This window comes from Ailuropoda melanoleuca, chromosome 9 (assembly GCF_002007445.2).
Source record: "Ailuropoda melanoleuca isolate Jingjing chromosome 9, ASM200744v2, whole genome shotgun sequence".
In the NCBI taxonomy this organism is placed as follows: Eukaryota; Metazoa; Chordata; class Mammalia; order Carnivora; family Ursidae; genus Ailuropoda; species Ailuropoda melanoleuca.
The window spans coordinates 29148789-29175052 of record NC_048226.1 but is presented as its reverse complement, the minus strand read 5'-3'; the positions used below and the strand labels follow the sequence as shown (position 1 = coordinate 29175052).

General features: G+C 40.0%; 1 protein-coding gene and 1 long non-coding RNA gene across 2 annotated transcripts in view; one reads left to right on the top strand and one right to left on the bottom strand.

Annotated features, from left to right (window-relative positions):
* Nucleotides 1-26264, bottom strand: part of PTPN9 (protein tyrosine phosphatase non-receptor type 9) — a 77353-nt gene that overhangs the window by 2562 nt on the left and 48527 nt on the right. The window contains exons 6-12 of the mRNA XM_034668019.1: nt 21131-21241; nt 18815-19143; nt 11877-11970; nt 6573-6639; nt 2122-2200; nt 774-924; nt 154-361 (exon numbers count right to left, since the gene is read on the bottom strand). Coding sequence (XP_034523910.1) covers nt 154-361; nt 774-924; nt 2122-2200; nt 6573-6639; nt 11877-11970; nt 18815-19143; nt 21131-21241 — 1039 coding nt within the window. The remainder of the gene's footprint in view (nt 1-153; nt 362-773; nt 925-2121; nt 2201-6572; nt 6640-11876; nt 11971-18814; nt 19144-21130; nt 21242-26264) is intronic.
* On the top strand, nt 834-10861 carry LOC117803740. The gene is made up of 3 exons (XR_004627761.1): nt 834-945; nt 9750-9996; nt 10514-10861. It is a non-coding gene; the product is annotated as an uncharacterized LOC117803740 (long non-coding RNA).

The following is a 26264-nucleotide window of genomic DNA, read 5'->3' as shown; positions in this document are numbered from 1 at the left end:
GATACCAAAAGGACATTAAAGAGGAATTTTTCATGGGAATTCACTACCAATGGATCAAATTCTCGCAAACTGGCAACTAAGGCTTTGTTACTTCTCCCCCGTCGTTACTGCCTCTGGATGCTCTGAGAGCTGCCGCATCATTAAGGGCATTACCTGTCCTGCCGATGCCTGCACTGCAGTGGACGACAATGGGTGGCTCCGGGCACTGCCCTTTGGAGCGCACGCCCATGCTGCTGACAGCCAGCCTCTGCTGGCTCCTGACCACTCTCAAGAAGTCGATGAGAGAAGCTGCTGAGGAAGGGACACCATAATCTGGCCAGCTCAGGAACTGAAAGTGGGTCACCTGGCGTTTCTGCCGCTCCTTGGATGAGAAAAGAAACAAAAGTTAACAAGGTTGTTTCTGCTTGCCCCTGACTACATTTGGCTTTTCTAGATTCTCAGTCCCCTGGTATCCTCACCAAGGTTCCTGCCTACCACCCTCAACCTTCTCCACAGTAGCTTCTCTACAAACCCAAAGGAAAGGTTAAATGTCTGGAGAGGACAGAATTCTCTATGTAGGACCCAGATTTCTTATAAGTTTTATTCCTAAGTAATGCCACTGTCGTGTTGAGACAATATGGCTATATTGGCTCTGAGCTGAATATCCTGATCCTGTTTCCAGAAAAATGAAAGTAACTTATAAGCTGCCTGGATTCTTGCTTTTCCCTTTGGAGATTTTCTTTACAGTTCTCCCCCAGCTTAAAAAAGGTGAGAAAACAGAAACTGGGATTTACCTCTGTGTTGTGAATTTCTAGTGTTGTCTTCTTATAATGGTTCATGTTCTCCACGCCTAGATTGGTCACCGTGAGGAAGCCAAATCTGATCCGAGAGTCTCTTTCTAATGGCCAGTACTGGCCACACTTTCTCCTGCCGCCCTCCTCAAAGCTGAAGACAACATACAGCAAGGTAAGCATTCCATCCTTCCTCTCCACAGCAGTAAGCTATGATCTGCTGGACTCCTAGCAGCAATGTCATCTCTTGCATTGCTTCTAACTGATACCTTTGATTCTTGGCAGAAAAGGTGGGAAACCTTCATTCTGAACGGGTGTAGCATCGGCTAAAGTTTCTGCATGTACTCATTTAGCAGACATTTACTGGGTGCCTGTTACACCATCTGGCACCTTTCCTGATCCCTCCTGCTACTCCTCACATAACCAGGATAAATACTGGGAGGACAAAAAAAAGACAGCAGACAAAATATGGCGGGCCAGACTGAACTCTCTGCTCCGTATCTCAGCCAGTGTTCATTCCCTCCCCCAGTTAGAGCCCTTAGCTGAGAGGAGGGGGAAAGGCACAGCTCCTGGGATGCCGGCAGGAGGTTTATGTAAAGGCCTAAAATCTACCTCACTGCCCTTTAGTGCCTCCAAAGTGCTCCAAGGTGCTACTTCTTCCACGGCCACCTCTCCGGAGCAAAGGTGATTGTGACTGTGCCATGAGAAAGGGAACCGAGCGAACATTAACGTTTTTCTCCTCATCCAAAATAGGTTCTAATTATCATAATGGTAATGATGATACTAATGAATTTGTAATTTCTCAAGTTTTGGCAGATATGTAGACCAAGATTTCAAAAGGATTCCTTCCATCAAGAGCTTCCTGCCTGACCTCTGTTTCATCTCTCTTTTTGCAGTTCTCTTATAAGTGGAAATATGAATGAGCAGAAAAACTACCAAAAGTAGCAGGAAGGGGAGAGTAAAGAGGATCTGGTAATTCAGAAGCCAGGAAGACAGCTGCCCTTTGGAAGTAGGGAGCAGATTAAAAGTGAACTGTCCCACGTTTTCCAATACTTCCTTTAGCGGATAAGGCCAGGACCTCGGAAGAGACTGTACTGGCACAGGGTCACCAGAGCCAAGGATTAAAACTTTGACAAGTTAGATTAAAACTGTGACAAGTTAGACCTATCAATCTCCACCATACCCTGGCTACGTTAATTCTGGGTCAACTAAGAAAAAGCTGAAACATCTCAAACTTTTTGCCATGGCTTTCCTAATCCTCATTGTTCGAGCTAAACTCCCCTCTTGAATCCCCCATGCTTGGGGACAGGCTGGGGGCAGAGTGCAGAGCGAAGAAAGGGGAAGAGCTCACCGGGTGGTCATGACAATCACCAGGACTTTTTGCTCCCATACCATGAGCCAGAAATCACGATAGGTATTCTCCAAAGGGCCTGGAATGGAAGGATAAGACAAGGACATTACCCAGGGAAGCCCTTCTTTCCTTCTTAGGAGTTTCTGATTTTGTCCCCAACTAATAACTCCAAAGCACAGATGCTAGCTCCCTGCTCTTCTCGATGCATCCCTGCTATTCAGGGTGGTCCCTGAACCACCAGCACCAGCACTGTATGAGAAATGTGCAATCTGCATTTTAACAAGACCCCAGGTGGAGATGGAGATAAGTTACAGTTTGAGAAGTACTGTTGCGCACCTTCTCAAGAGCCTTACCATCAGGGCTTGAGCTGGCACATCCAGACAGACAGTGTCAACTGTGTACATGCCTCTAGCTGTTTTCATCTCCCTAAAGCCTTACAATCTAAAGCCTACTGAACCACTCCCCTTCCATGTCCCATCATGGGTCTCCTCAGACCCAACACACTTGTGATTCAATCACTTCCTTCAAAATTAGCCTTTTCTCTCTACTTTCCCATCTCTCTTTAAAAAAGTATTGGCATTCCTAAATCACTCAGTCTTAAAAAGTTGGAGTCAACTCTGACTTATCCATTTCCTTTATCTTCCAGAAGCAGTCACCAAGTCCTAGAGATTTTTTGCCTTTGGATTGTTTTTGGTTTTTATCCTGCCCTCCCAACCCAATTTCACTGCCATAAGGACCACATCGTCTTTTGTCTGAGTTACTGTAATACCACTGTGGTTTATTTTTCTGAATAAGACTCCTCCTTTTCCAGTCTATTCTGGATACCCCTGCCAGCTGAATCTTTCTAAAAACTTGCTTCATCACAGGGGCGCCTGGGTGGCTCAGTCGGTTAAGCATTGACTCTTGATTTTGGCTTAGGTCATGATCTCAGGGTTGTGAGACTAAGCCCTGTCCACACTTAGTGTGGAGCCTGAGTAAGAGTCTCTCTCTCCTTCCCCTTCTGTCCCTCCCCTGCTCACACTTTCTCTGTTTCTCTTAAAAAAAAAAATTAAATTAAAAAATAAAAACTTGCTTCATCACAATATAGACAGCTCTTGATGGCATAGCTGGATCAAAACAGCTTAACCATTTAATGTATGCGGTCTTAAATCAGTCAGTCTACTTTGTGAGAATGAATCATGTCTCAGCAAACGTGGTGCTGAGAGTAAGAGCCACGTTGTCAAGTGTCCCTTTTAGAGCTGAGAATGTTCACAGGGCTGGGCACTAGGGGAAACTTTGAAGATACTTATGGGCCACCAACTCCCTTTTAATCAAGGAAGTAACAACACGGGATAATTCCTCGTACTTTCCCAATCCTTTTTCCTCCTCTGCTTTCAGGGAAGAAGGGCAGTATCAAGGGTTGATTTTGTCCTGGAAGTCTGCTGGTTTTATGACCATTTTTGCTAAAGCCTTTTAGCAGCATTAATGTTTTATGACACTAGAATTCCCTCTTGGCAGAAGTGGACACTGCCAAAAGCATGTGAGGTCTTGGAAGCAAGCTAAATGTCTACCAAGAGAGGGTTGTTAAATTATGGCAGATCCCCGATTTAAGTAGTCCACAAAGGTGATGTTGTAAGATCTGTTATTTTTGCTCTGGAAAGGTATTCACAAGATACCATCAAATGAACAAAGGGGTAACATATAGAAAGAATCCATTCTGTTAGGTATTTTATATGTCTATATCTATTTGCACAGAAAACGGTTTGGAAGGAGACGCTACAGAATGTTAACATTATCTCTGGGTCTCAGGGTTGTGAGTGAATTTCACCTCCATCTTCTAAATTTTCTACAATGCCCTTACATTACCATAGTATGCATGTGAAGAAGACAGTAAGAACTCCCTTTCCCCGCGTCTGACCCCCGCCTAAGTCCACATCCTACTATCTGGCACCACAGCAGCACTCACTGCTTCATCTGCCACATTCAAATCACTGGCAAAAATGGTGTTGCCACAGAGCACCCGACAACCCAGATACCACTCTGACTCAGTCTTGGCAAAGAGGGGTCATAACTTCCTCCGAGGCATAAGAGAGATTTAGAAGGGAAAGCTGCACTTCCCAGATTATTCTTTAACAGTGAACTTTTCTGAAGAACTCAAATCAGTGGTTTATGCTGCCATGGGCGAAACAATCCTCTGACTTGGCTTGTGAGGACTTTTGAGTCAAACAGACATACTTTCAAATCCCGGCTCTGCCACTTACTACCTGTGTGATCCAACATCGCCTAACCTCTTTGGGCTGGGTTAATAAACCTTCCTCGCAGAGTCTCTGTAATAATTAGATGAAGATTATATACCTGATATATAAGATACTCTCAGTAGATAACAGATGTTATTAGTAGAAATAGTATTATTAGTAAGAATCAAAATACTGAATATAGCCAAGAAAGTTAGCCAGGCAAATCAAATCAGCCTTCTCCACATCACAGGACCCCATCTTCCAGTCTTAACACAGTACTGATGCTATCTAAAGGTGATCTGTGCTTGACTCAAAATATCTCTTTCATACTCTTAGGGGAGTTTCTTCTGGACAGGGCCTTCAAAGCCACCCTAAAGAATTCAATTCCTGTGGGAGCCTGGGTGGCTCAGTCGGTTAAGCGTCTGCCTTCAGCTCAGGTCATGATCCCAGGGTCCTGGGATTAAGTCCTGCATCGGGCTCTCTGCTCAGCAGGGAGTCTGCTTCTCCCTCGTCTCTACCTCTTCCCCTGCTTGTGCTCTCTCTCTCTCTAATAAATAAATAAGTAAATAAATATTTTTTTAAATAAGAAGAATCCAATTCCTGCAACTCTGAGTAGTAGCTTTGCCTTCTAAACCTGGAGAAGAAAGCATTCTGGGGTACCCTCAAGCCAATCCTTACCCTCCATAAACCCAATCTGCCAACGCCATCCTCCCTCAACAAAGCCCCTACTCTCAGGCAGATCTCGTCATATTGTATATGCCAAAAATTTTTCCTGATAATTCTCATTTCTTCTTGGGGTTTTGAAAGGACTCCTTTTGGAGGGAGTGGTCCCTCCTAGAGGGAAAATATAAACCTGTGACCATTAGACCAATTAACAATATATCAAGATCCATTTTTTTCTCCCTCAACTTTTATTTTGAAAAATTTAAAACTAGTGAGAAGTTGGAAGAATTCTAAAATGTACTCATAAATTCTTTAGCTTGAAAGCTATCATTTTTAGCTATCATTACAACATTTATTTCTCTATATATACATACACATGCTTTTTATTTTGTAAATATTTAAAAGTTAGTTCCAGAAATTACACATTTTATTCCTAAATACTTGGGCACATATTTAGAAGAACAAGGACTTTCTCCTATAGAACAATACCATTATTACACTGAAGCAATTAAACACTGATACAATAATATTACCTAATCTACAGTCTCCAATTATCCCAAGTTTGTCCTTAACAGTTTTCTTTTCTAAACTGAAGTTGCAATCATGGGCATGTGCCTTTGGTTATCATGTCTCTTTAGTCTCCTTTAATCTAGAACAGTTCCCTGCTTTTGTTTTTCATGGCATTAACTTTGAAGAGTCTACGCCAGTTTTCTGATAGTATGTTCCACCATCTGGATTTTCCTGGTTTACTTTTCATGATTAGATTCAGACTTAAAAACTGGCAACAAACAATAAAGGTTATGTTATATAGTTCTCACTATATCACAACCAGAGGCATGGTATCTGTCTATTATTGGTGATACTAAGTTTGATCACTTGCTAAAGAGGTATTTGCCGGATCTTTTGCTGGCCATGTTCTGCAATGGTCAAAGGGCCTAAAGCGCATAGGGTAGCCTCTTACGTGCTCCTGTGCTGTGATCTCTCCCTACCCTCTTTGAAGGCAACTTGGTATTCTCCTTGAGATGGCCGAGGCCAGGTCAGGAGGAGTACTGGGGCCCACAGGAGCATCTGCAGAAACTCTACGTGAAATCTTCACAGTCAGACCTAGTATAGACTATGCATATCAGAAGACTGCTCTCTGATGGTAGAGGAACGAGCAAAAGTCTCTCAGGACAGCAACACCCTTTCACAGACTGGATGGACTCAGTCTCTGAGAAGTCCCACTGCCATTCCTGGCCTCCTACTGGACATAGAGAGCATCTCACTGGCCAGTGAGTTCTGATGTCCCATTCCCCTGGGTTGGCAATGCATAGTCCAAAAACTTGTAGTAGTGTTATATGTTCAAATCTCCAGTTTATCTCTAGGAAGCGAGTTTCCAGGCATATCTGGTACAGAAACTCTATAACTCTCCTCTGCTTTCCTCAATAACCCCAATCTTTATGAAAGGCCAGGATCTAGTGGCCACAACATCACCTCAAGTTACCATATCCTTCAAAAACTATGCAATCATCTGGTGCAAGTTATCACAGGTAGATGACATAAAACCAACTTGTGAGGAATACCCTAGCTTACCTTGTGTACCAATGTAAGCATTCTTCTGCTTGTAGCCATCCATGAAACTGGCATTGATGTAATCTGTCTAATGATAAAAAGGAAATATCATTGCAGCTGTGTGGAATACACGATTTGGGTGGGAAAATTATGTATTAGGTAAATAAAACCCAAGGTGTAGATATTCTCTTACTTTCAGGCAGACAGTGAGGAGCGAAAGGATCAATTCAAAACTTTGCTTCTGCAAATGTTACTGGAACAAGTGGATATATCCACATGCAGGGAAAAAAAGTCAGGCTAGGCTGTTCCTCACACTAAACACAAAAACTGACTCAAAACAGATCACAGACCTAATGTTAAGAGCTAAAATTATAAAACTCTTAGAAGAAAATGTAGGATTAAATCTTTGTGACCTTGGGTTAGGTAAAGCCTTCTTAGATATGACACCAAACATACAAGCAGTAAAAGAAAAAAACAGGTTCATTGAACTACATTAAAATTAAAAACTTTTGTGTTTCAAAGGACACCATCAAGAAAATAAAACCACCTACAGAACGAACATATTTGATAAGGGACTTATATCTAGAATATATAAAGAACTCTCACAGCTCAACAATAAAAAGACAACCCAATTTTAAAATGGGCAAAGGGAGGTGCCTGGGTGGCTCAGTCCGTTAAGCATCTGATTCTTGATCTCAGCTTAGGTCATGATCTCAGGGTCATGAGCTCAAGCCCTGCGTTGAGCTCCATGCTGGGCATGGAGCCTACTTAAACAAAACAAAACAAAACAAAACAAAAAACTAAAAATAAAAGGGGCAAAGGATCAGAATAGCCATTTCTCCAAAGAAGATATACAAATGGCCAATAAGCACATGAAACACGCTCAACATCACCAGCCATCAGGGAAATGCAAATTAAAACCATAATGAGGGGGCGGCTTGTGCCCTGACTCTTGCTCTCGGCTCAGGTCTTGCTCTCACTGTTATGAGTTCGAGCCCCATGTTGAGCTCTGCTCTGGGCATGAAGCCTACTCAAAAAAAAATGTGAAAAGTCAAAACCATGAGGAGATACCACTTTATACCAGTTAGGATGGCTACAGGGACAAGATGGATAATAAAGATGTGAAAAACCTGGAACCCTCGTATACTCCTAGTGGGAATATAAAATGGAGTAGTTGTGTTGGAAAACAGTATGACAATTCTTCAAAAGGTTAAACACAGAGTTACCATATGACCCAGCAATTCCACTCCTGAGGAAAATGAAAACATATGTCCACAGAAAAACTTACAAATATTCATAACACCATTATTCATAATAGCCATAAATGGAAACTCAAATAGTATTCACCTGATGAATGGATAAATAAAAGTGGCATATCCATACAACAGAATATTATTTAGCAATAAAATGGAGTGAAGTACTGACACATGCTACAACATGGCAGAACCCTGAAAACATGCTAAGTGAAAGAAGCCAGACACAAAGACTCCACATTGTGTGATTCCATTTATACGAAAGGTCCAAAATAGGCAAATCCATAGAGAGAGAAAGTATACCGACTGGGAGAAAATGGGGTGTGACTGCCAAGGGGTTCTTTTTCAGGTGATAAAAATGTTCTAAAGTTGATCGTGGTGGTGGTTGCACAACTCTGTGAATATATTAAAAAACACTGAATTAGGGGCACCTGGGTGGCTCAGTCAGTTAAGTGTCCAACTCCTGCTTTCAGCTCAGGTCATTATCTCATAGGTCAAGAGAGATGAGCCCCACTTTGGGCACCATGCTCAGGAGGGAGTCTGTGGGAGATTCTCTCCTTCTACCCCTCCCCCCACTCACAAGCGCCTGTGGTCTCTAAATAAATAAACAAATCTTTTAAAAAAAGGGACAAAAACCAAACCACTGAATTATACACTTTAGTTTTAAAAATTTTATTTATTTGTTAGAGAGCGAGAGAACGTGTGTGCATGTGAATGGGAGGAGAGACAGAGGGAGAAGTGGAGAAAGAATCTCAAGCAGAAGCCCCCCTCCCCTGGCTGAGTGCAAACCAGATACAGGGCTCAGTCCAAGGACCCTGAGATCATGACCTGAGCCAAAATCAAGAGTCAGATGCTCGATCAACTAAGCCACCCAGGCACCCCTATATAATTTAAATGGGTAAATTGTATGGTATGTGAACTACATCTTAATAAGGCTGTTATTTACCAAAAAAGGAGTCCATTAAGATTTGCAGCACTGGTTCAAAACCAAAAGGGAGGCAAGCCAAGCACCCTGAGCAGGAACATCCTGTCCATGCTGTCACACACAAAAGGCAAAGTGTGACTGGAGAAGGAAGAAAGCTATACCTCATATCTAGCACCATCAACAGTATGGGCCAAACACCCAGGTTCCTTTACTACCTAAACTAACACAAAGCAACAGCCAGACAAATTCAGAGAGAACAGCTCTTAACTCGTTCCCTTCTGGGGGCCTTCTCTCATCTCCTAGTGTCCTCAGTCTGATCTCAACATCATTAGCTATCAGGGAAATTAAATAGGATTTTAATTTTTATTATTTTTATTATACCTTCTCACAAGATCTCTGCCAACATCACTGCTGATAATCCAAGCTGATGAAGAGAAACACAGATGCAGCTACAGTGTCAAGTCATAGTATAACTAGTTGAGAGTATCTAGCAGGTACTGTGAATAGCAGAGGGTGTGGAGGGATATAGGAGGAAAAAGACAAAAAGCTTCAATGTCAAACTAGAGAAAACTCATACTCCACTCTAGAGAGGTCAGAGTGACTCCCTAAACCTGTCACCTTTGCTCCATTGGGTTCCATCACTTGGAGGACAGTCTGAACTGTCAGTATCCACAGTCACCGTCAGAAGACTTCTCCATCTCATGGTTAAACCCATGTTATTTGCACATGTGTGTGTTAGTCAGTCAGTCTACAAACTTATCCTACCACTAATTATTTAGTCAAGAGTTTCCTGCTTTCGGGACGTCTGGGTGGCTCAGTCAGTTAAGCATCCACCTTTGGCTCAGGTCATGGTCCCAGGGTCCTGGGATCAAGTTCTGCATCCGGCTCCTTGCTCAGCAAAGAGCCTGCTTCTCCCTCTGCCGGCTGCTCCCCCTGCTTGCGCCCTCTCTCTCTCTCTAACAGATAAATGAATAAAATCTTTAAAAGAAAAAAAAAGTTTCCTGCTTTCTCCTTCCACAGCAGGAGTTCCACTAGTGTTCTACAGCTAGTGTTCTACTGACTGAGACATCGTCACTGAGCTAAGGGACCATCTGCAGCAGACCCAGCAAGCTAAAAGCTTCATTCACTCCCAACCAGGCTGCTCAATCCAGCGCCCATTGTAGTCAGCCAAAGCTAACCCCTGCTCAGCCTGGCACATTCAAGTGCGATACCAGGCAAGAAGGCACAGAAAAATACAAAGGATTTACCTGGTACATGCCATTATTCTGTAAGTAACGTATAACCTGTTACTCTTGGAACTACCTTCATGCTTTGAAAAGAAATATCACTTCTTTAATGGAGACTTACTATCTTTTTATAACTAAGCATACCAGCTTTCAGTATCCTTGTCTCTGAGAGCACTGAGAATCAGCAATTTCAGAAGAATCATCAGAAATTAAAACTGAAAATTACCTCAGAGATAAAGTATAGATTTGGGGGCAAACTGAAATAGCAGAGAGAATCAAATCAAGTACACTATGTTATGGGCCATGTTCAATAGAAACTGTGATTAATAGTTTTATAATTCCACAAGCAAATCTGGTGAACAATTCACTAATAAACCTGAATCCACCATTTACTGGGGAAATAAAGCTTCTGCCAACGTTTGCCGTAACAACAGGAGTTTAATTCAAGTGATGATCTTTAGGTTAATTACAGGATGACTAGAATAGTCTGCTGATACACTGGGATTTACTCCTTCCTTCACAAATAATTTACTGAAGGTCTGATATGTACTGTTCTAGGTACTGGAGACACAGCAGTCAAGAGGACAGATCAATACAGCTATCTGACTCCAGAGTCCCATCTCGACCATCATACTCCACTCCTTCACAGCATATACTTGATGATCTCAGTGAGAGTGATGAACTTGCCCTAAGTCAGCCAGACTCTGAGCTAATGTTTCCTCCAGGAAAGCCTGGACAGGGCTATGAATTCCGTTTACACATGATCTTAGCCAAAAGGCCAAGAAGGGATTGAATTCAGTTTATATACTTGAAACGGTAGGGTCAAAAGAGATTAAAACCATGATCCTAGGCTCCCGATCCACATATCATATATACCCAAATACAAGGGCAACAATTTTCCCAAAATTATCCCCCAGAAAAAAGGGAGGGGATGTAACAAGTCCCTATAATGTGTGTCACGTTAAAGGGGCACTATTTAAATTCCCTTACTTTGAACAACAGCCTCAATCAATGCTGTTTTTTTGATGCATATGGAGGGCACCAGACAGGATTGGTATATCCGAAGGAAAAAGAAGAAATGTAACACATACTTAGTTGCTGACCTCAAAATTCTAAGTGTTGGATGTTGCTATAAAGAGGGCTTTAAAAAAGAATAAATGAATGATTATGCTACAGAAAATGCATAAGATACAGGATGAATGGAAAGAATAAACTGTGTTAATGTTATGCTAATAGATTTTTCTGGTTTAGGATAAACTTTTCAGTGACAATACCATACACTTAAAAAGAAGTAAAAATTGTATGCTCTGGAAAACCATTAGACTGACTCAGGAAGTGGCTCAAATGAGGGCAAAGACACTGATGTTAAAGGTGCATGTGAAGTTTCACTAAATATCTATACTAGTACATATACATGTGATTTTAAATATAAACAGATCAGATATTACATAATATAATCATTTGACCATTTCAACTCTATCTCTAGATATTTATGTGTACACTAATTGTCTAAAATTATTTTCACATCTTCTAGATGTTAAAATCATAGGTCACTTATACTTAGAATTGCCTTGTATTGCTACATAGACATTCATTAATATGGTGGACAATAAGACTATAATTTTACAACTAAGGAGTAAAAGGAGAAATAACTGATATTTATTAAGCACCTCTGATATACCAGACCTTGCACTATCAGCATTTACATAAATTTTTCCATTTAATTTCCACTTAGTGCTGTGAGATGGGTGTATATAAGGGACTTGCTTATGGTAACATACTAACTCGTATATAGCAAAGTTAAAACTCCAATCTGATCTCTCTGGCTCAAAGTCCATGTTCTTTCTACTATGGTATTAGTAAGGTTCACTTTGGAAAATTTCCCTCAGCTCTCCTGAAAAGATAGCATTTATCTGTGTACCTGAGTGTGGCCACTTCGTTTGGTCAACTTCACTCTAGTTTGGTCCAGGCAGGGTACGTCCCCATAGCGATTCTTCTCTAGGTTTCCTGGAGACCTGAAGAAATGAAATAGACAAACTAAAACGAAGACAAAGAAAAGGTGGAAGCAGCGTGTATGTGATACAATGTCCAGTGGTGCAAAGGTGGGTGTCTGTTACTGTTGGTGTTGGAGACATGGAGCAATGGTCTAGTCTATCCATATTCCATATCATTTAACATTTTTAATATGTATGTACTCCTGTGGAAATAAAGATATTTCAATTCGAAAGAGAAAATGAGAGGGAAATAAGGGTATTAACACCAGAAAAAATCTGGCTGCTAAGAAACTTAAGTTCCAGTTTAACATGGTAGGTTGACAACATATGTGTGACTCCACTCCATCTAGTAGCCTCAGTAAAATGACAATAAAGGCACTAATCAGTCCAAACCCCAAAAGTGATGGCAGAGACATCAGCAGACAAAGAGTGAAATACATTTTGGTGGAGAGAAAACAGATGGAGGAATTTTGGCTGACTCGGCCAAATGCAGAAAACCAGGACCCACAGAGGTATCTTCAGAGAGACACAATGACTCATTCTCACCCTCCCACTCCCTAGAAAGCAAGGTGAGGCACAGGGCTAAAAACAGAGGAATAAATGAAAATCTGAATGAAAGACAGTGAGAGTTCCCTGCCCTCTTCTTCCTGTCCTCTCCTGTCCTATACTTACTACTTTAAGCTTGGACTCTCCCAAGCAAGAGAGTGGAGAATTCCTCTCTGGAGAAAGTGAATAGCCCTATGAAAGAATTCTGACACTTGGAGTACACCACCACCAAGCTAGCTGATCATTTAAATTTGAAGATCACACACAGCATTTCCAAGCAGCTTTTAAGGCCCCCCCCCAAGTGTAAATTAACAGCCAAAGACCTTCAGATAATTAAAGAAACCTCCAATGCAAAAAAGAGACCAATCAAACACATGACAGGGAAAAAGCAAAAAGAGTGTCGGTAAGAAAAAATAAGTTCTAAAAGGCTATAATTAATAGCCTCGGAGAGAAAAAGATACTGTACTATGAAACAAGAATAGGATGCCATGAGAAAGGAACAGAGAAGAAAAGCTCTTGGAAAATATGATAGCCAAAGTAAAAACTGGAATAGAAGAGATGAAAAAGAAAGTTGAAGAAATTTTCCAGAATAAAACAAAAAGTCCAAGTGATGAAAAATAGGAGAAAAAATTGAAATAAGATAATCATTCTAGAGCAGGAGTCAGCAACTATGGCCTGGCCAATCTGTGTTTGTAAGACTTTATTGGAACACAACCAAGACTGTCAGTTTAGTACTATGACTTCTTTCACACTATAATGGCAGAGGTGATTACACTTGCAATAAAGACTGTAAAGGCTCACAAGCCTAAAATATTTACTATTTTGCCCTTCAAGAGAAATTCTGTCAATCTCTGATATAGGAGATCCAACCAGACTAACAGAAATAGTCCAGGAAGAGAGAACTGATATAATATAAGGAAAGAGAGAATGAAAAACAGCTAATGTAAAAAAAACCAAAAAACAAAAAAAACCCCCAAGTCCTAGAACTAAAGAACAAAAGCCTTCAGAGTGAAAGAACCTATCAAGCACCCAACAAAATGAATGAAAAAAAAAAAAAAAAAGGACCCACACCAAGCAAGGCCAGTGTGAATTTTTAAATGGAAAGACAAAGATTATCTAAAAATGTCCAAAACGACTTGAGAAGGAATGAGAATAACATCAGACTGTTTAGTTGCATTGCTACTAATTAGAGATTGTTTTAAAAAATAAGGACAGGAACATGGAACACTAAAACACTAATTGTTTTTGGGAAAAAAAATTGTATATATATTTGATCAAGAAGTTAAAAAAAATTACTAAAATACAAATATTACTCTAATTATTTCCAACCTAGAATTCTAGGAAACAAGGCAATAAAGGAAAGTGGGCGTGGAAATCAGGAAAAAGTCCAGACAACACCAACTTCAGGTTAGACTGGAGCAAGAAACCCAAAAAGTTCTGGAAGTGAGGTCTCCAGGGGGAAAAAAAAAACCAATCAATTCATTATCTGATATATTTGACCACTTGGAAAATACTAATAGTAGTGTAAAATAAATTTGATTAAGAATAGGGAAAAAATAGGGGCGTCTGGGTGGCTCAGTCGTTAAGCGTCTGCCTTCGGCTCAGGGCGTGATCCCGGTCCTGGGATCGAGCCCCGTATCAGGCTCCCTGCTCTGCTGGGAGCCTGCTTCTTCCTCTCCCACTCCCCCTGCTTGTGTTCCCTCTCTCACTGGCTGTCTCTCTCTCTCTGTCAAATAAATAAATAAAATCTTTAAAAAAAAAAAAAAAGAATAGAATAGGGAAAAAAATAAGGACAGGAACATGGAACACTAAAAACAAATGAAGAAGTTAGGTAACTGGGGCACCTGAGTGGCTCAGTCAGTTAAGTGTCTACCTTTAGCTCAGGCCATGATCTCAGGGTCCTGGGATCAAACCTCACATCGGGCTCCCTACTCAGTGGGGAGTCTGCTTCACCCTCTCCCTCTGTGCTCCCTCTCTCTTTCTCTAAATAAATAAAATCTGGGGCGCCTGGGTGGCTCAGTCGATTGAGCATCTGCCTTCAGCTTAGGTCATGATCCCAGGGTCCTGGGATAGATCCCCATGTCGGGCTCCCTGCTCAGTGAGGAGTCTGCTTCTCCCTCTCCCTCTGCTCATCCCCCTGCTTGAGCGTGCTCTCTGTAAAATAAATAAATAAAATCTTTAAAAATTAAAAAATAAATAAAATCTTTAAAAAAATTTTAAAAATTAGTTAATCAATGCCAGAAGAAACAAAAAATTGAATTGATAAAATTTAATATATTTTATTTCACAGAAGCCCATTCAGTTCTGCGGCAGAAAAATTTACATAGTCATAATAATGTAAACAGCAACTACTGATTTAATAAAAAATATGATATAATTATATTGGAAAACAGTCAAAAGTGAACTGGAGACAGGGTGTAAAAACCAAATGCTTACCCACCATAAAAAAATCAATGAAGAGTATTATAAGCATTTTATTTAGAATCGTAGAAGAAACAGAAGAATACCAGAAGAAACAGCTATAAGAATTGAAAATAGATACCTAGAGGAACAAAGGGTAAGGCAGGGGATTGCCATTAATTTTACCATTCCTACTCTTTGGTACTATTTTGTTTTTGGAAAAAAAAATTGTATATATATTTGATCAAGAAGTAAAAAAAAATTACTAAAATACAAATATTACTCTAATATAAAATAATATTCTATTGTTCATAGTTACCAACAAATATGTAATAGAATAAGCAAAATAGTCTAGAAGGAAATATACCATATTCATACTAGTTGCTGCTTCCAGAGAATGGGGAGAACTGAGGGTGAGGATTAGAAGGGATTTACAATGAATACTTTCTTTTATATAACAAAAAAAGATGGAAAAAATATGACAAAATATTAAAAATTGTCAGTATTAATTCTGGTCACAAGAACATAGTTATTTATCATGTTATACTCTGTACTTTTCCATATTTTAAAAAATCCCCTCTTCCCACACAAATAACTCCAGCTCATATTTTACAAAATCCTAAGAACAATTCAATAGGGGACGGATTTTTCAGCAAATGGTGCTGGAGCAATCAGATATCCACAGGTGTGTGCAAGTGCATATGCACACACACAGACACACAAAATCAACACCAGCCTAAACCTTACACCTTATACAAAAGTTAATTCAAATGGATCACAGACTTAAATAAATGTGAAACATAACACTACAAAATATTTAGAAAAAAGGGAGAAAATCTTTGGAATCTAGGGTTAGGTGTTCTTAGATTTGATGTCAAAAGTGTGATCCATACAAGGGAAACCTGATTAAAGAATTTCATCAACTTGTGCTTCACCAGGGACCATGTTAAGAGGATGAAAAGATAAGCTACAGACTAGAAGAAAATATCCGCAAACCATGCATCTAACCAAGAACCTATATCTAGAATATATTAAAAAACTAAATCTCAACAGTTTCAAAAAAAGTCCAAATGGAAAATGGGAAAAAGGCATGACATTTTACAAAGAGACTATACAGATGGTAAATAAGCACATGAAAAGATGTTCAGTATCATTAACTATTAGGGAAATGTAAATTATACCCACAATGGGACCTCATTACACACCTATTAGGACAACTAAAATAAAAAATGGTGGTGGCAACAGCAAATGCTAGTGAAGATGCCAAGAAACTGGATCATTCAGACATTGCTAGGGGTATGTCGAATGGTGCAGCCACTGTGGAAAACAGCTGGGCAGTTTCTCATCAAACTAAACATCTAATTACTCTATGACCTAGCCATCACACTCTGGGACATTTATCCCAGAGCAATGCAAACTTATGTTCATACAGAACCTAGACACAAACATTCATAGCAGCTTTACCTGTAAGTGCCAGAAATTCTAAATAACCTAGATGTCCTTTAACAGGTGAACGGTTAAACAAACCATTCATACCATGGAATAGTACTTAGCAATAAAAAGGAATAAACTATTGATATATGTAACGACTTGGGTGAATCTCCAAGGAATTACACTGAGGGAAAAAAGCCAATCCTAAAAGGTTACATAGAGTATGATTCCATTTATATAAGAACATTCTTGAAATGAAAAAACTATAGGAGTGCCTGGGTGGTTCGGTCAGTTGGCTGGGCGTCTGCCTCCAGCTTAGTTCATGAGATCCTGGGACGGAGCCCGGCTCCGTGCTTAGCGGGGAGTCTGCTTCTCCTTCTGCCCCTCCCCACCACTCGTCTGCTCTCCCGCGCAAAAATAAACAAATAAAATCTTAAAAAAAAAAAAAGAAAAGAAAAAAGAAAAAACTATAGTAACGGTGACCAGATTAGTGGTTGCAGAGGTTAGGGATGGGGAGGGGTGGGACTGAGGTATATGATGATGTAATTCTTCTGTATCTTGACTATGGTGATGGATACACAAACCAACATGTGGGCTAAAAATTGCATAGAACTAAATACACACACACACACACACACACACACACACACACATACACTAAAACTCGGGAAATCTGAATAAGACTGGTGGATAATATCAATATTAATATCCTGGTTGTGATACTATACTATACTATACTTTTAGAAGATGGCACCATGGGAAAACTTTGAAAAGGGTACATGTAATCTCTCTGTATTATTTCTTACAACTTCATGTGAATCTACAATTATAATAAAAAGATAAATTTTTAAAACACAACTTTTGAAAAAGTGGTGTAGAGGAGAAGAAAAAAGAGAAAGAAAGGGTTTTGGTCCATGGGCATCCTGGACAACAATGAGTACTCTGAGATCTACTTCATAATACAGAACTCCAAGGGAGACACAATTTGTTCTGTGTAAGCAGTTTTATTGGAACTTGGTATAAGACAGAGACCTGGAGCTGATGAGGATTCTGGGTTCTAGCTCCTGAAGTGGGGACTCATTCATTCAATAAGGGGCAAGATTAGGAAGTCCTTCCATAGGACTGGGAGGTATTCTCTGATTATAACATGATGGCTGGTTTGGGTGATGCCAAGAGGACAATCCAAACCTCATTTTTTATTGGAGGGAAGGGGGAAGATGGTAGAAATGACATCTCAAGGATCTCACAGCAGAAGCCCCCAGAACAGTTAGGAATCCCCAAGACAAGTATGCATCCTCTTGGAGCAGCCCAGTACTCCTCTCTGTTCCATAATACTTCCTTGATTCAAAACTACAGGGGGAAAAACTGGTTGGGACAAAGACTGGATGCATATAGAGTTGTGAACTGGTAAGAAACAAACAGCTGTGTGGGAGAAAAGGATACTCTCTCCACTTTGATATATGCTCTGCTTTCTTGTTTGGGGTTTTTTTTTTCTCTTCTTTTGCATTCTTGCTCTGTCTATTGACTTTCTTCTCAAGTGTTTCTTCTCTCTTCACTTGTTTCCAATTCATTCTTTTCCCTCTTTCCTTTTGCTAAGTCTCTCTCCCTGTATCTTCTTTACAGTACATGGACTAAACTGGACAGGAATTACAAAGGGGAAGAGGTATTCACAGAATCATGGATTCCTAAAACATTTAAGCTACACAAGCAGGTGGATATCAGGGTCTAACATCATATATTACACCCAGGAAAACTGGGGTGCAGGGAAGGGAAATAACCTGCATAAATCACAGAGGGGATTTTGGGCTATGCTGGAACTTGAGCCTGGGACAGTTTCCCTAGTTTTCAACAGAAAGGCAGAAATTTCTGCTGCAGCCAATGAAAACAGGGTTAAATGAGAGCAGTAAGAGAAATGATCTATGCCCTATGGCCAATGATAGTTACCAAGTAATTATGAACCAGTTATAAACTAGCCAGCTAGTTCTGTAGTAAGATTTGGATAGAAGGAAAATCCCACAAGGCCAAATTCCTAAGAGTTAACTCTTTTCTCTTACTGACTGTGGATTATTTTAAATGCACCAGCACCCCTCCTAAGAAAGTAATGTTCTAGTATAAATGCTCTAGGGAGAAACTGCCCAAATCAAAGAACCAGAGATCACACTGAAGAAAGGAATAGAGAGCCTACATTTTTGAACCTACATTTTTGTTTTTCCCCAAAAACATTTGCATTTCAGGAAAATATTTTAAAATGTATCCATTATTACATGGTTCCCCTGTCGGTACTAAAGGCATTCAGAAATTCAGAATATAGGATACTGGCAACAGGCACCAAAGCAGGAGGTGCCTCTTCCTGGATGAGAGAACCGTCACCTGAGTGACAGTGATGCTCCTTAACACCAGGAGGAGCCTCTGTTAAGGAAACGGAATGTGGATGGCGCTGGTGTCAGCACGCACCAGAAGCATGTCGGCCCAAACCTTTCCTACTTACATAGAACAGTGGAAAGTGCCAACAGGGTTCTCACGGCGGATGTCTTCATACTCCTCATATATCCCCCGCTTTTGCCTGGTGCTAACATAGTCCATCAACTCTTGGATGGTCATGGCGTGGGGACCTGGAACATGTACTGAGTCCCAGTCTAAGGCAGGAGGGAGGGAGAACAGGATGATCTCATCGAAGGGATCTGGGTGGCCGTTCATCTGGGGTAGGAACTGGAAATTCCAAGTCGCGAGGTCAATTTTGACGTACCCACCCAGGTTTTCTGGAAGGCACTCCCTGGGCAGGTGCTGGGTGACCTCAGATGTCTTTAATATCTGAATCTGGAAAGACAGAAAGAACCATGTGAGTATGGAGAGGAAAAAAAGACATAGATAGTGAAGATAAAGAACAAATGTGTTTATATTAGGTTTGAAGAATGGGATGAAATTTGCTTGAAATACTTGGTATTCTTGTAAAAGAAGCAGACTGCACTTCATCTGCCTGGGATTAAAGTCCTATAATTTCCCCAAAGGTTTGACTTCCCAGAATGTATATCAAATTCACTCCTAGAATTTGCCCCTGCTTTTTTTAAGATTTTATTTTCAAGTAATCTCTACACCCAATATGGGGCTCAAACTCATGACCTCAAGATCAAGAGTCATGCACTCTACTAAGCCAGCTAGATGCCCCAGGAGCCCTTTTATATACCTTAAAAGGAAGGTACAGTGAACAAAGCCTTTATACTATTAACGTTTCCCAGTGACATCTCATGCAGGCATTTGCCTTTTTGATTATTAAGAATGCATAGGTAGTGATTTTTTTTTGGTCAACCCCATACTAAGGTAACCAACCCTAAGCCTGGTGCTTTACTAACAGCTCAGTATGGATGTTCTCAAAGGTAGCTTTCTACAAAAATAACACTAGACTAAGTCACCCAGATACAGGGTAGCCCAGGAAAACTGACAGAAAAGTAATCCTAATTCTGCTCTCTGCTTAGACACAGCCTTACTGGACAAAACTGGCCTACTTGGTTTTCCATGAAATCTGTGTGAAATGGGAATGCTTGTCACGCTTGCTGTTGTCTCTTCTTGGAATGCCCTCTTTTCCTCCTCGGCTACTTCACGGACCAGCTTACAAAGCTCAACTCTTCTGTGAAGCCCTCCCTGACTGCTCAATACAATATTCTCCTCTGTGCTCCTGCAGGGCCACAGTTCTCTGTACATGTCTACCTCTGTGTTCCCTATCAGGAACATGAGCTCCGTAAGGCTAAGGAAAGTCTCACTCCATTTTTAATTCTCAGGGCCCAGAGCCTGGGCTGTAAAGGTGCTCATATATTTTGAGCTTATACATACATTAATACTTATAATATAGCAAGTGCAAGAATTTGCTTAAGAAGTCCTATCAAAGAGTACCTTGGAAAAGATTTCTCCTACTCTCAGTTACTAGGTCCCTAAGTACTTCCACAGAACCAAACATCTTCAGTTTCCCCTCTCCAACAGAAGTTTCCCCATTGTTGCTGATAAATCAATGGGGAAACTGCATTGTTGCTGATATAATCTCATAATTTTATTCTACAAAAAGATCTGCATTGTTGCTGATATAATCTCATAATTTTATTCTACAAAAATCTCTAATAATATTTCACAGCAACTATAATTAGATTATGTCACTGTTTCATATGCCCTTTCTTTCAAGGGTGAGAAATGAATGAATGAATAAAACCATAATCTTTCAGTCCTGGAAACTCAGGGGATAATAACAGAATAACGATAATTTTAGACAACACTTTTGAAATTAGGAAGCAACGAGGTGTTTTAAGAGAAAATGCCAGGAATGGAAGTAGACATATAAAGAAATATAGTGAGAGATTCTCCTCCACCACGCTGGTGGTCAAGGAACAGATTAGTATTTCCTGCTGAACAAATCCAAACACCAGTTCAACTTACGCAATTCTATTAGAGATTGTTAAATATGCATGTATAGCACTAGGCTAAATTTTGGAAGGAATAGTTATCCCTAAGTTATCCATGGGACACACTCCTTCAGTGCTATCTTTATGCAAGGTGCCAGACAAACTATGTCTAGTTCCTAACTTCAAGAAACTTATTGTACAGTGGGAGAGGTAGCCTATACCGACCTGAGTAAAGAATAAAGCAGAGAATATAAGTGGATACACTAACAGAAGCAGAAAGCACTTTAGGAGACAGGCCAGAAGAATTTTACTGAAGGTAAAAAATTAATTGGCAGGTTTCAACAGTAGAAATGGGAAGTTCACCACCTCCTCCAAATAACCACCCCCACCTACAAATAAAATAAAGCTTGCCTTACCCTCTCCCGGACTTTGTCCTTCAGGAGGAGGCTGATGATGGAATAGGGCACTCGGAACCATATTGGTGCTCCCACAATCAGTACTTTTTTCAAACGAGCAGGAAACGCTCCCTGTGGAGAACACACATGAAAATTTAAAGACATCAATTAAGGCACTGGAATCTGTGACTGTTCAAACACAGAATGTAGGTTTTCTGCTCCTTTCCCCATCCTTACCCAGCAGGGGGAGTCTAAAGCCTAATTCAGGTTTCATTGCAGTAACTACAGAAGTGGTTAAAAATTTAAAAATTATACACCTGAAACTAATATAACACTGTATGTTAACTATACTGGAATTAAAATTAAAACCTTAATAAAAAAATTAAAAGGTGATTTTTTAAAAAAAATTTATTTGAGAGAGAGAGAGCACAAACAGGGGGAGCAGCAGGCAGAGGGAGAGGGAATCAGAGCGAGAAGCAGCAGGCTCCCCGCTAAACAGAAAGCCTGACATGGGGCATGATCCCAGGACACTGGGATCATGACCTGAGTCAAAGATAGACGCTTCATCAACTGAGCCACCCAGGTGCACCAAAAGGTGATTTACTTTTTTTTTTTTTTTAAAGATTTTATTTATTTATTCAACAGAGATAGAGACAGCCAGCGAGAGAGGGAACACAAGCAGGGGGAGTGGGAGAGGAAGAAGCAGGCTCATAGCGGAGGAGCCTGATGTGGGGCTCGATCCCATAATGCCGGGATCACGCCCTGAGCCGAAAGCAGACGCTTAACTGCTGTGCCACCCAGGCGCCCCAAAAGGTGATTTACTTTTAAAAATTATGATGTTATGTTGTCAACATAAGCTTTATGGATCAAAAATTGATAACTGACTTGTCAGCATATATGTGTGCATCTTCAAGTTCTGCTTATTAAAACTTTAAGAAAGGGGTGTCTGCCTGGCTCAGTCCATGGAGCATGCAAATCTTGATCTTGGGATCTGTGAGTTCAAGCTCCATGTTGGGTATAGAAATTACTTAAAAGTAAATTAAAATCTTGGGGTGCCTCTGTGGTGCAGTTGGTTAAGCGTCCAACTCTTGGTTTCGGCTCACGTTGTGATCTCAGGGCTGTGAGATCCAGCCCCAAGTCAGGCTCTGCACTCAGAGCAGTCTCCTTAAGACCCTCTCTCCCTCTCCCAGGCCCTACCCCTTGCACTCTCTTTCTCAAATAGATAAATAAATCTCTAAAAAAATGAAATCTTTTAAAAACTTTAAGAAAAATTAGATCATGAATAAACAGAACATGAAAGAAACATCTCTCTCATAACCTTTTATTCTGAAACCTGTGTGTTTATAATCATTTTTTTACCCATCTCTTCATCTAGTTATGTATTCATTTATTCAGTCAATAAATATAATCTAGTGGGCATAAGGGCAAATGAAATCTAAAGGGAAGGAGACACCCTGATCTGCACAAAGCATAAAAATAGAAAAATTATTCATTCCTAATTCACAGCCCTTGGTTTCATTTAGTTTACTATCCCAGCCCTTCTCACAGGCAGGGATACCAAGTAATATTGGCATTCTAACTGGGAAGAAATTATTCCCAAGGAATCAAAAAACAAAAAAACAACAAAAAAAGAGGAAATTGTGGCTAAATATCTTCCACCACTTCTCCCTATTCTTTTTAAAAAGGTTGATTCTCAATTTGACATGTCATTCTCTGGCTATTCTTCCACTGATTTTGGGGGTCCACAAACATCCCCAGTAGAGAATATACAGTATCCAGAACAAAATGCTCCATACTCCTCTTCACTAAAGTCTGAGATACAACAATTTAGGGTGCCTGCACAGCTCCGTTGGTTAAGTGCCTATGGGTTTCAGCTCAGGTCATGATCTCAGGGTTGTGAGATGGAGCCCCGCAATGGACTCTGTGCTCCATGCAGAGTCGTGTAGAGTCAGCTTGAGATCCTCTCTCTCTGCCCCTCCCCCTGCTTTCGTGTACATGCTCACACACACTCTCTCTCTAAAATAAATAAATAAAATCTTTAAACAACAACAATTTATTTCAGGACTAAATAGCCAAGGCCCTCCCTGCCAGGTCAAAAAGCAGTCTGGAAAATATCTATATTTCCACAAAATGATAACTAAAAAGCGGAAGCCATTATATCTACTTCTTCAGAGCAAAGAACTACACACTCAGGCCTATTTCATTTAAACGACTGTATGGCATCCACATATACTGTTGATGGGACAGTAAACAGTTATATCTTCTAGCAGGCATCTAGCATTATATATCCTTAAAAATGTGCATATCCTCTGATCAAGTAATTCCATTTCTGAGACTCGGATATTCTAAGAAATAACCAGAAACACAAAGCTTTATGAACAGAAATGTTTATTGCACCTTTATAGTTAAAAAAGAGTACTTTCAAACTGGAAAGAATATATATGTCTGAAAATGGGTAGGGGTTAACAAAAATGCTATTATCCTATAATAAGATTAATATTACAACCTTTAAAATGAAGATTTCAAAGATTTTTTTGCAACTATGGAAAATGCTCACAATATACTCTTAATTAAACTAAACAGGATTAAAACTATAACCTTAATTTTGTTTTAAAAATTACACACACATTTATACTTTCACAGAGAAAAAGATTATAAGAATTATATCAAAAGTTCAATAGTTTATCTCTGAAAAGATTATGAGTTATGTTAATTTTATTCTTTTATTTTCTATAATACTTTATATTACTTTAATTTTTTACAACCTTATTTAAAATATTTATATCCTGGGGCACTTGGGTGGCTCAGTTGGTTAAGCGTCTGCCTTCGGCTTAGGTCATGATCCCAAGGTCCTGGGATTGAGTCCCATGACAGGCTCTCTGCTCAGTGGGGAGCCTGATTCTCTCTCTCTCTCCACTGCTCCTGCTCTCTCTCTCGCTATCTCTCTCTCTCAAATAAATAAAATCTTAAAAAAAAAAAGATGAATATAAAAGTGCTGAAAAAACTGTTTATTATAAAAAATGGGGAAAATACCCAACAACAAAGAAATGTTTAAATAAATTGTAGTGGGGCGCCTGGGTGGCACAGCCGTTAAGCTTCTGCCTTCGGCTCAGGGCGTGATCCCGGTGTTATGGGATCGAGCCCCACATCAGGCTCCTCTGCTATGAGCGCCTCTTCCTCTCCCACTCCCCCTGCTTGTGTTCCCTCTCTTGCTGGCTGTCTCTATCTCTGTCGAATAAATAAATAAAATCTTTAAAAAAAAATAAATAAATAAATAAATTATAGTAAATACAGGATAGACTATTATTCAGCAATTACAAATATAAAATAAACTTTTTGGAACTTATTGTATATTGAAATTGTATGAACATAATTAAGATCATATTGAAAAACATCTAGAAGAAAGTGCCATACACCAAAATGTCAACAGTTTATTTCCGCATATTATAAATCTTAATGTCTGAGTTGTCTAAAATTTTCTACAATGAAAAAAAATTTTTTTTAAGATNCTAAAATTTTCTACAATGAAAAAAAATTTTTTTAAAGATTTTATTTATTTATTTGGCAGAGATAGAGACAGCCAACGAGAGAGGGAACACAAGCAGGGGGAGTGGGAGAGGAAGAAGCAGGCTCATAGCAGAGGAGTCTGATGTGGGGCTCGATCCCACAACGCAAGGATCACGCCCTGAGCCGAAGGCAGATGCTTAACGACTGCGCCACCCAGGTGCCCCACAATGAGAATTTTTTTGATTATAACAGTATTTTAAGTATAAATAAAAAGATAAATTATGAAAAAATTAGCCACCCTATAAATAATAATCAGCATAAAACTGTAAAAACATCTGATTTATAATAACACTTATGCACACATACATTTTATCTATCCCTCTCTTTTTCTCCCTGTAAGTTACTGGTCTTACAAAAAAAGATAGTTTATCCTTGGTGTCTGTTGTGTTTTTAAATACATGAATATGTATTTTTTTTTTTTAAAAGATTTTATTTATTTATTTGACAGAGATAGAGACAGCCAGCGAGAGAGGGAACACAAGCAGGGGGAGTGGGAGAGGAAGAAGCAGGCTCATAGCAGAGAAGCCTGATGTGGGACTTCGATCCCAGAACGCCGGGATCACGCCCTGAGCTGAAGGCAGACGCTTAACCGCTGTGCCACCCAGGCGCCCCCTGAATATGTATTTTTTAGCCTAAGAATAAACTACATAAGACACACGTACAACAAATAAAATAATTTTAAAACTTTGTTGGAAGACATAACAAGGAGCACCTGGGTGGCTTTAGTAGGTTGTCAGACTCTTGGTTTCAGCTAGGGTCACGATCTCAGAGTCCTGAGATCCAGCCCTGCCATAAGCTCTTAGCTCAGGAGGAAGTCCACCTGGGGGTTCTCTCTCTCTCCCTCTCCCTCTGCTACTCCCCACCCCCCCAATAAAAAAAATTTTTTAAAAAGATGTAGCAAAAGACTTTTTAAAAAGTATAACATTCTTTTTTTTAAATTAATTAATGAATTTGAGAGAGAGAGAGAGCATGACTCAAGGGGCGGAGGGACTGGGAGAGAGAATTTCAAGCGGGCTCTGCACTGAGCACGGAGCCCTACATGGGCCCCGATCTCAAGACCTGAGCTGAAACCAAGAGTCTGACGCTAAACTGACTGTGCCACCCAGGCGTCCCAAAAAGTACAGCATTCTTGGATGGGAGATAGTAACATTATAAAGATGTGAATTCTCCCTAAATTAATTCACTACATCCAAGTAAAATCCAGAATCTTTCATTTCCCCAAACTTGACTGAATGACTCTAAAGTTCATCTAATCAAAAGAGGATGATGATTTAAAAAAAATTTTTTTTCTCAGGGCACCTGAGTGGCTCAGTTAAGTGTCTGCCTTCAGTTCAGGCCATGTGATCTCAGGATCCTGGGATCGAGCCACCAAGCCCCTCCCCCAGCTCATTCTTTCTCTCTCTCAAACAAATAAATCTTCAAAAAAATTTTTTTTCTCACCAGATTTAGATTTAAAATTTGGAAAAAGTGGTTACCCTCTGTGCATTGGCATGGGAGTGTCTGGGGGAGGGGTTCAGGGGCTTTTCCTTGAATTGCTTTTATAATTAAAAAAGAACTAGGGGGTGTTTGGCTGGCTCATTCAGTAGAG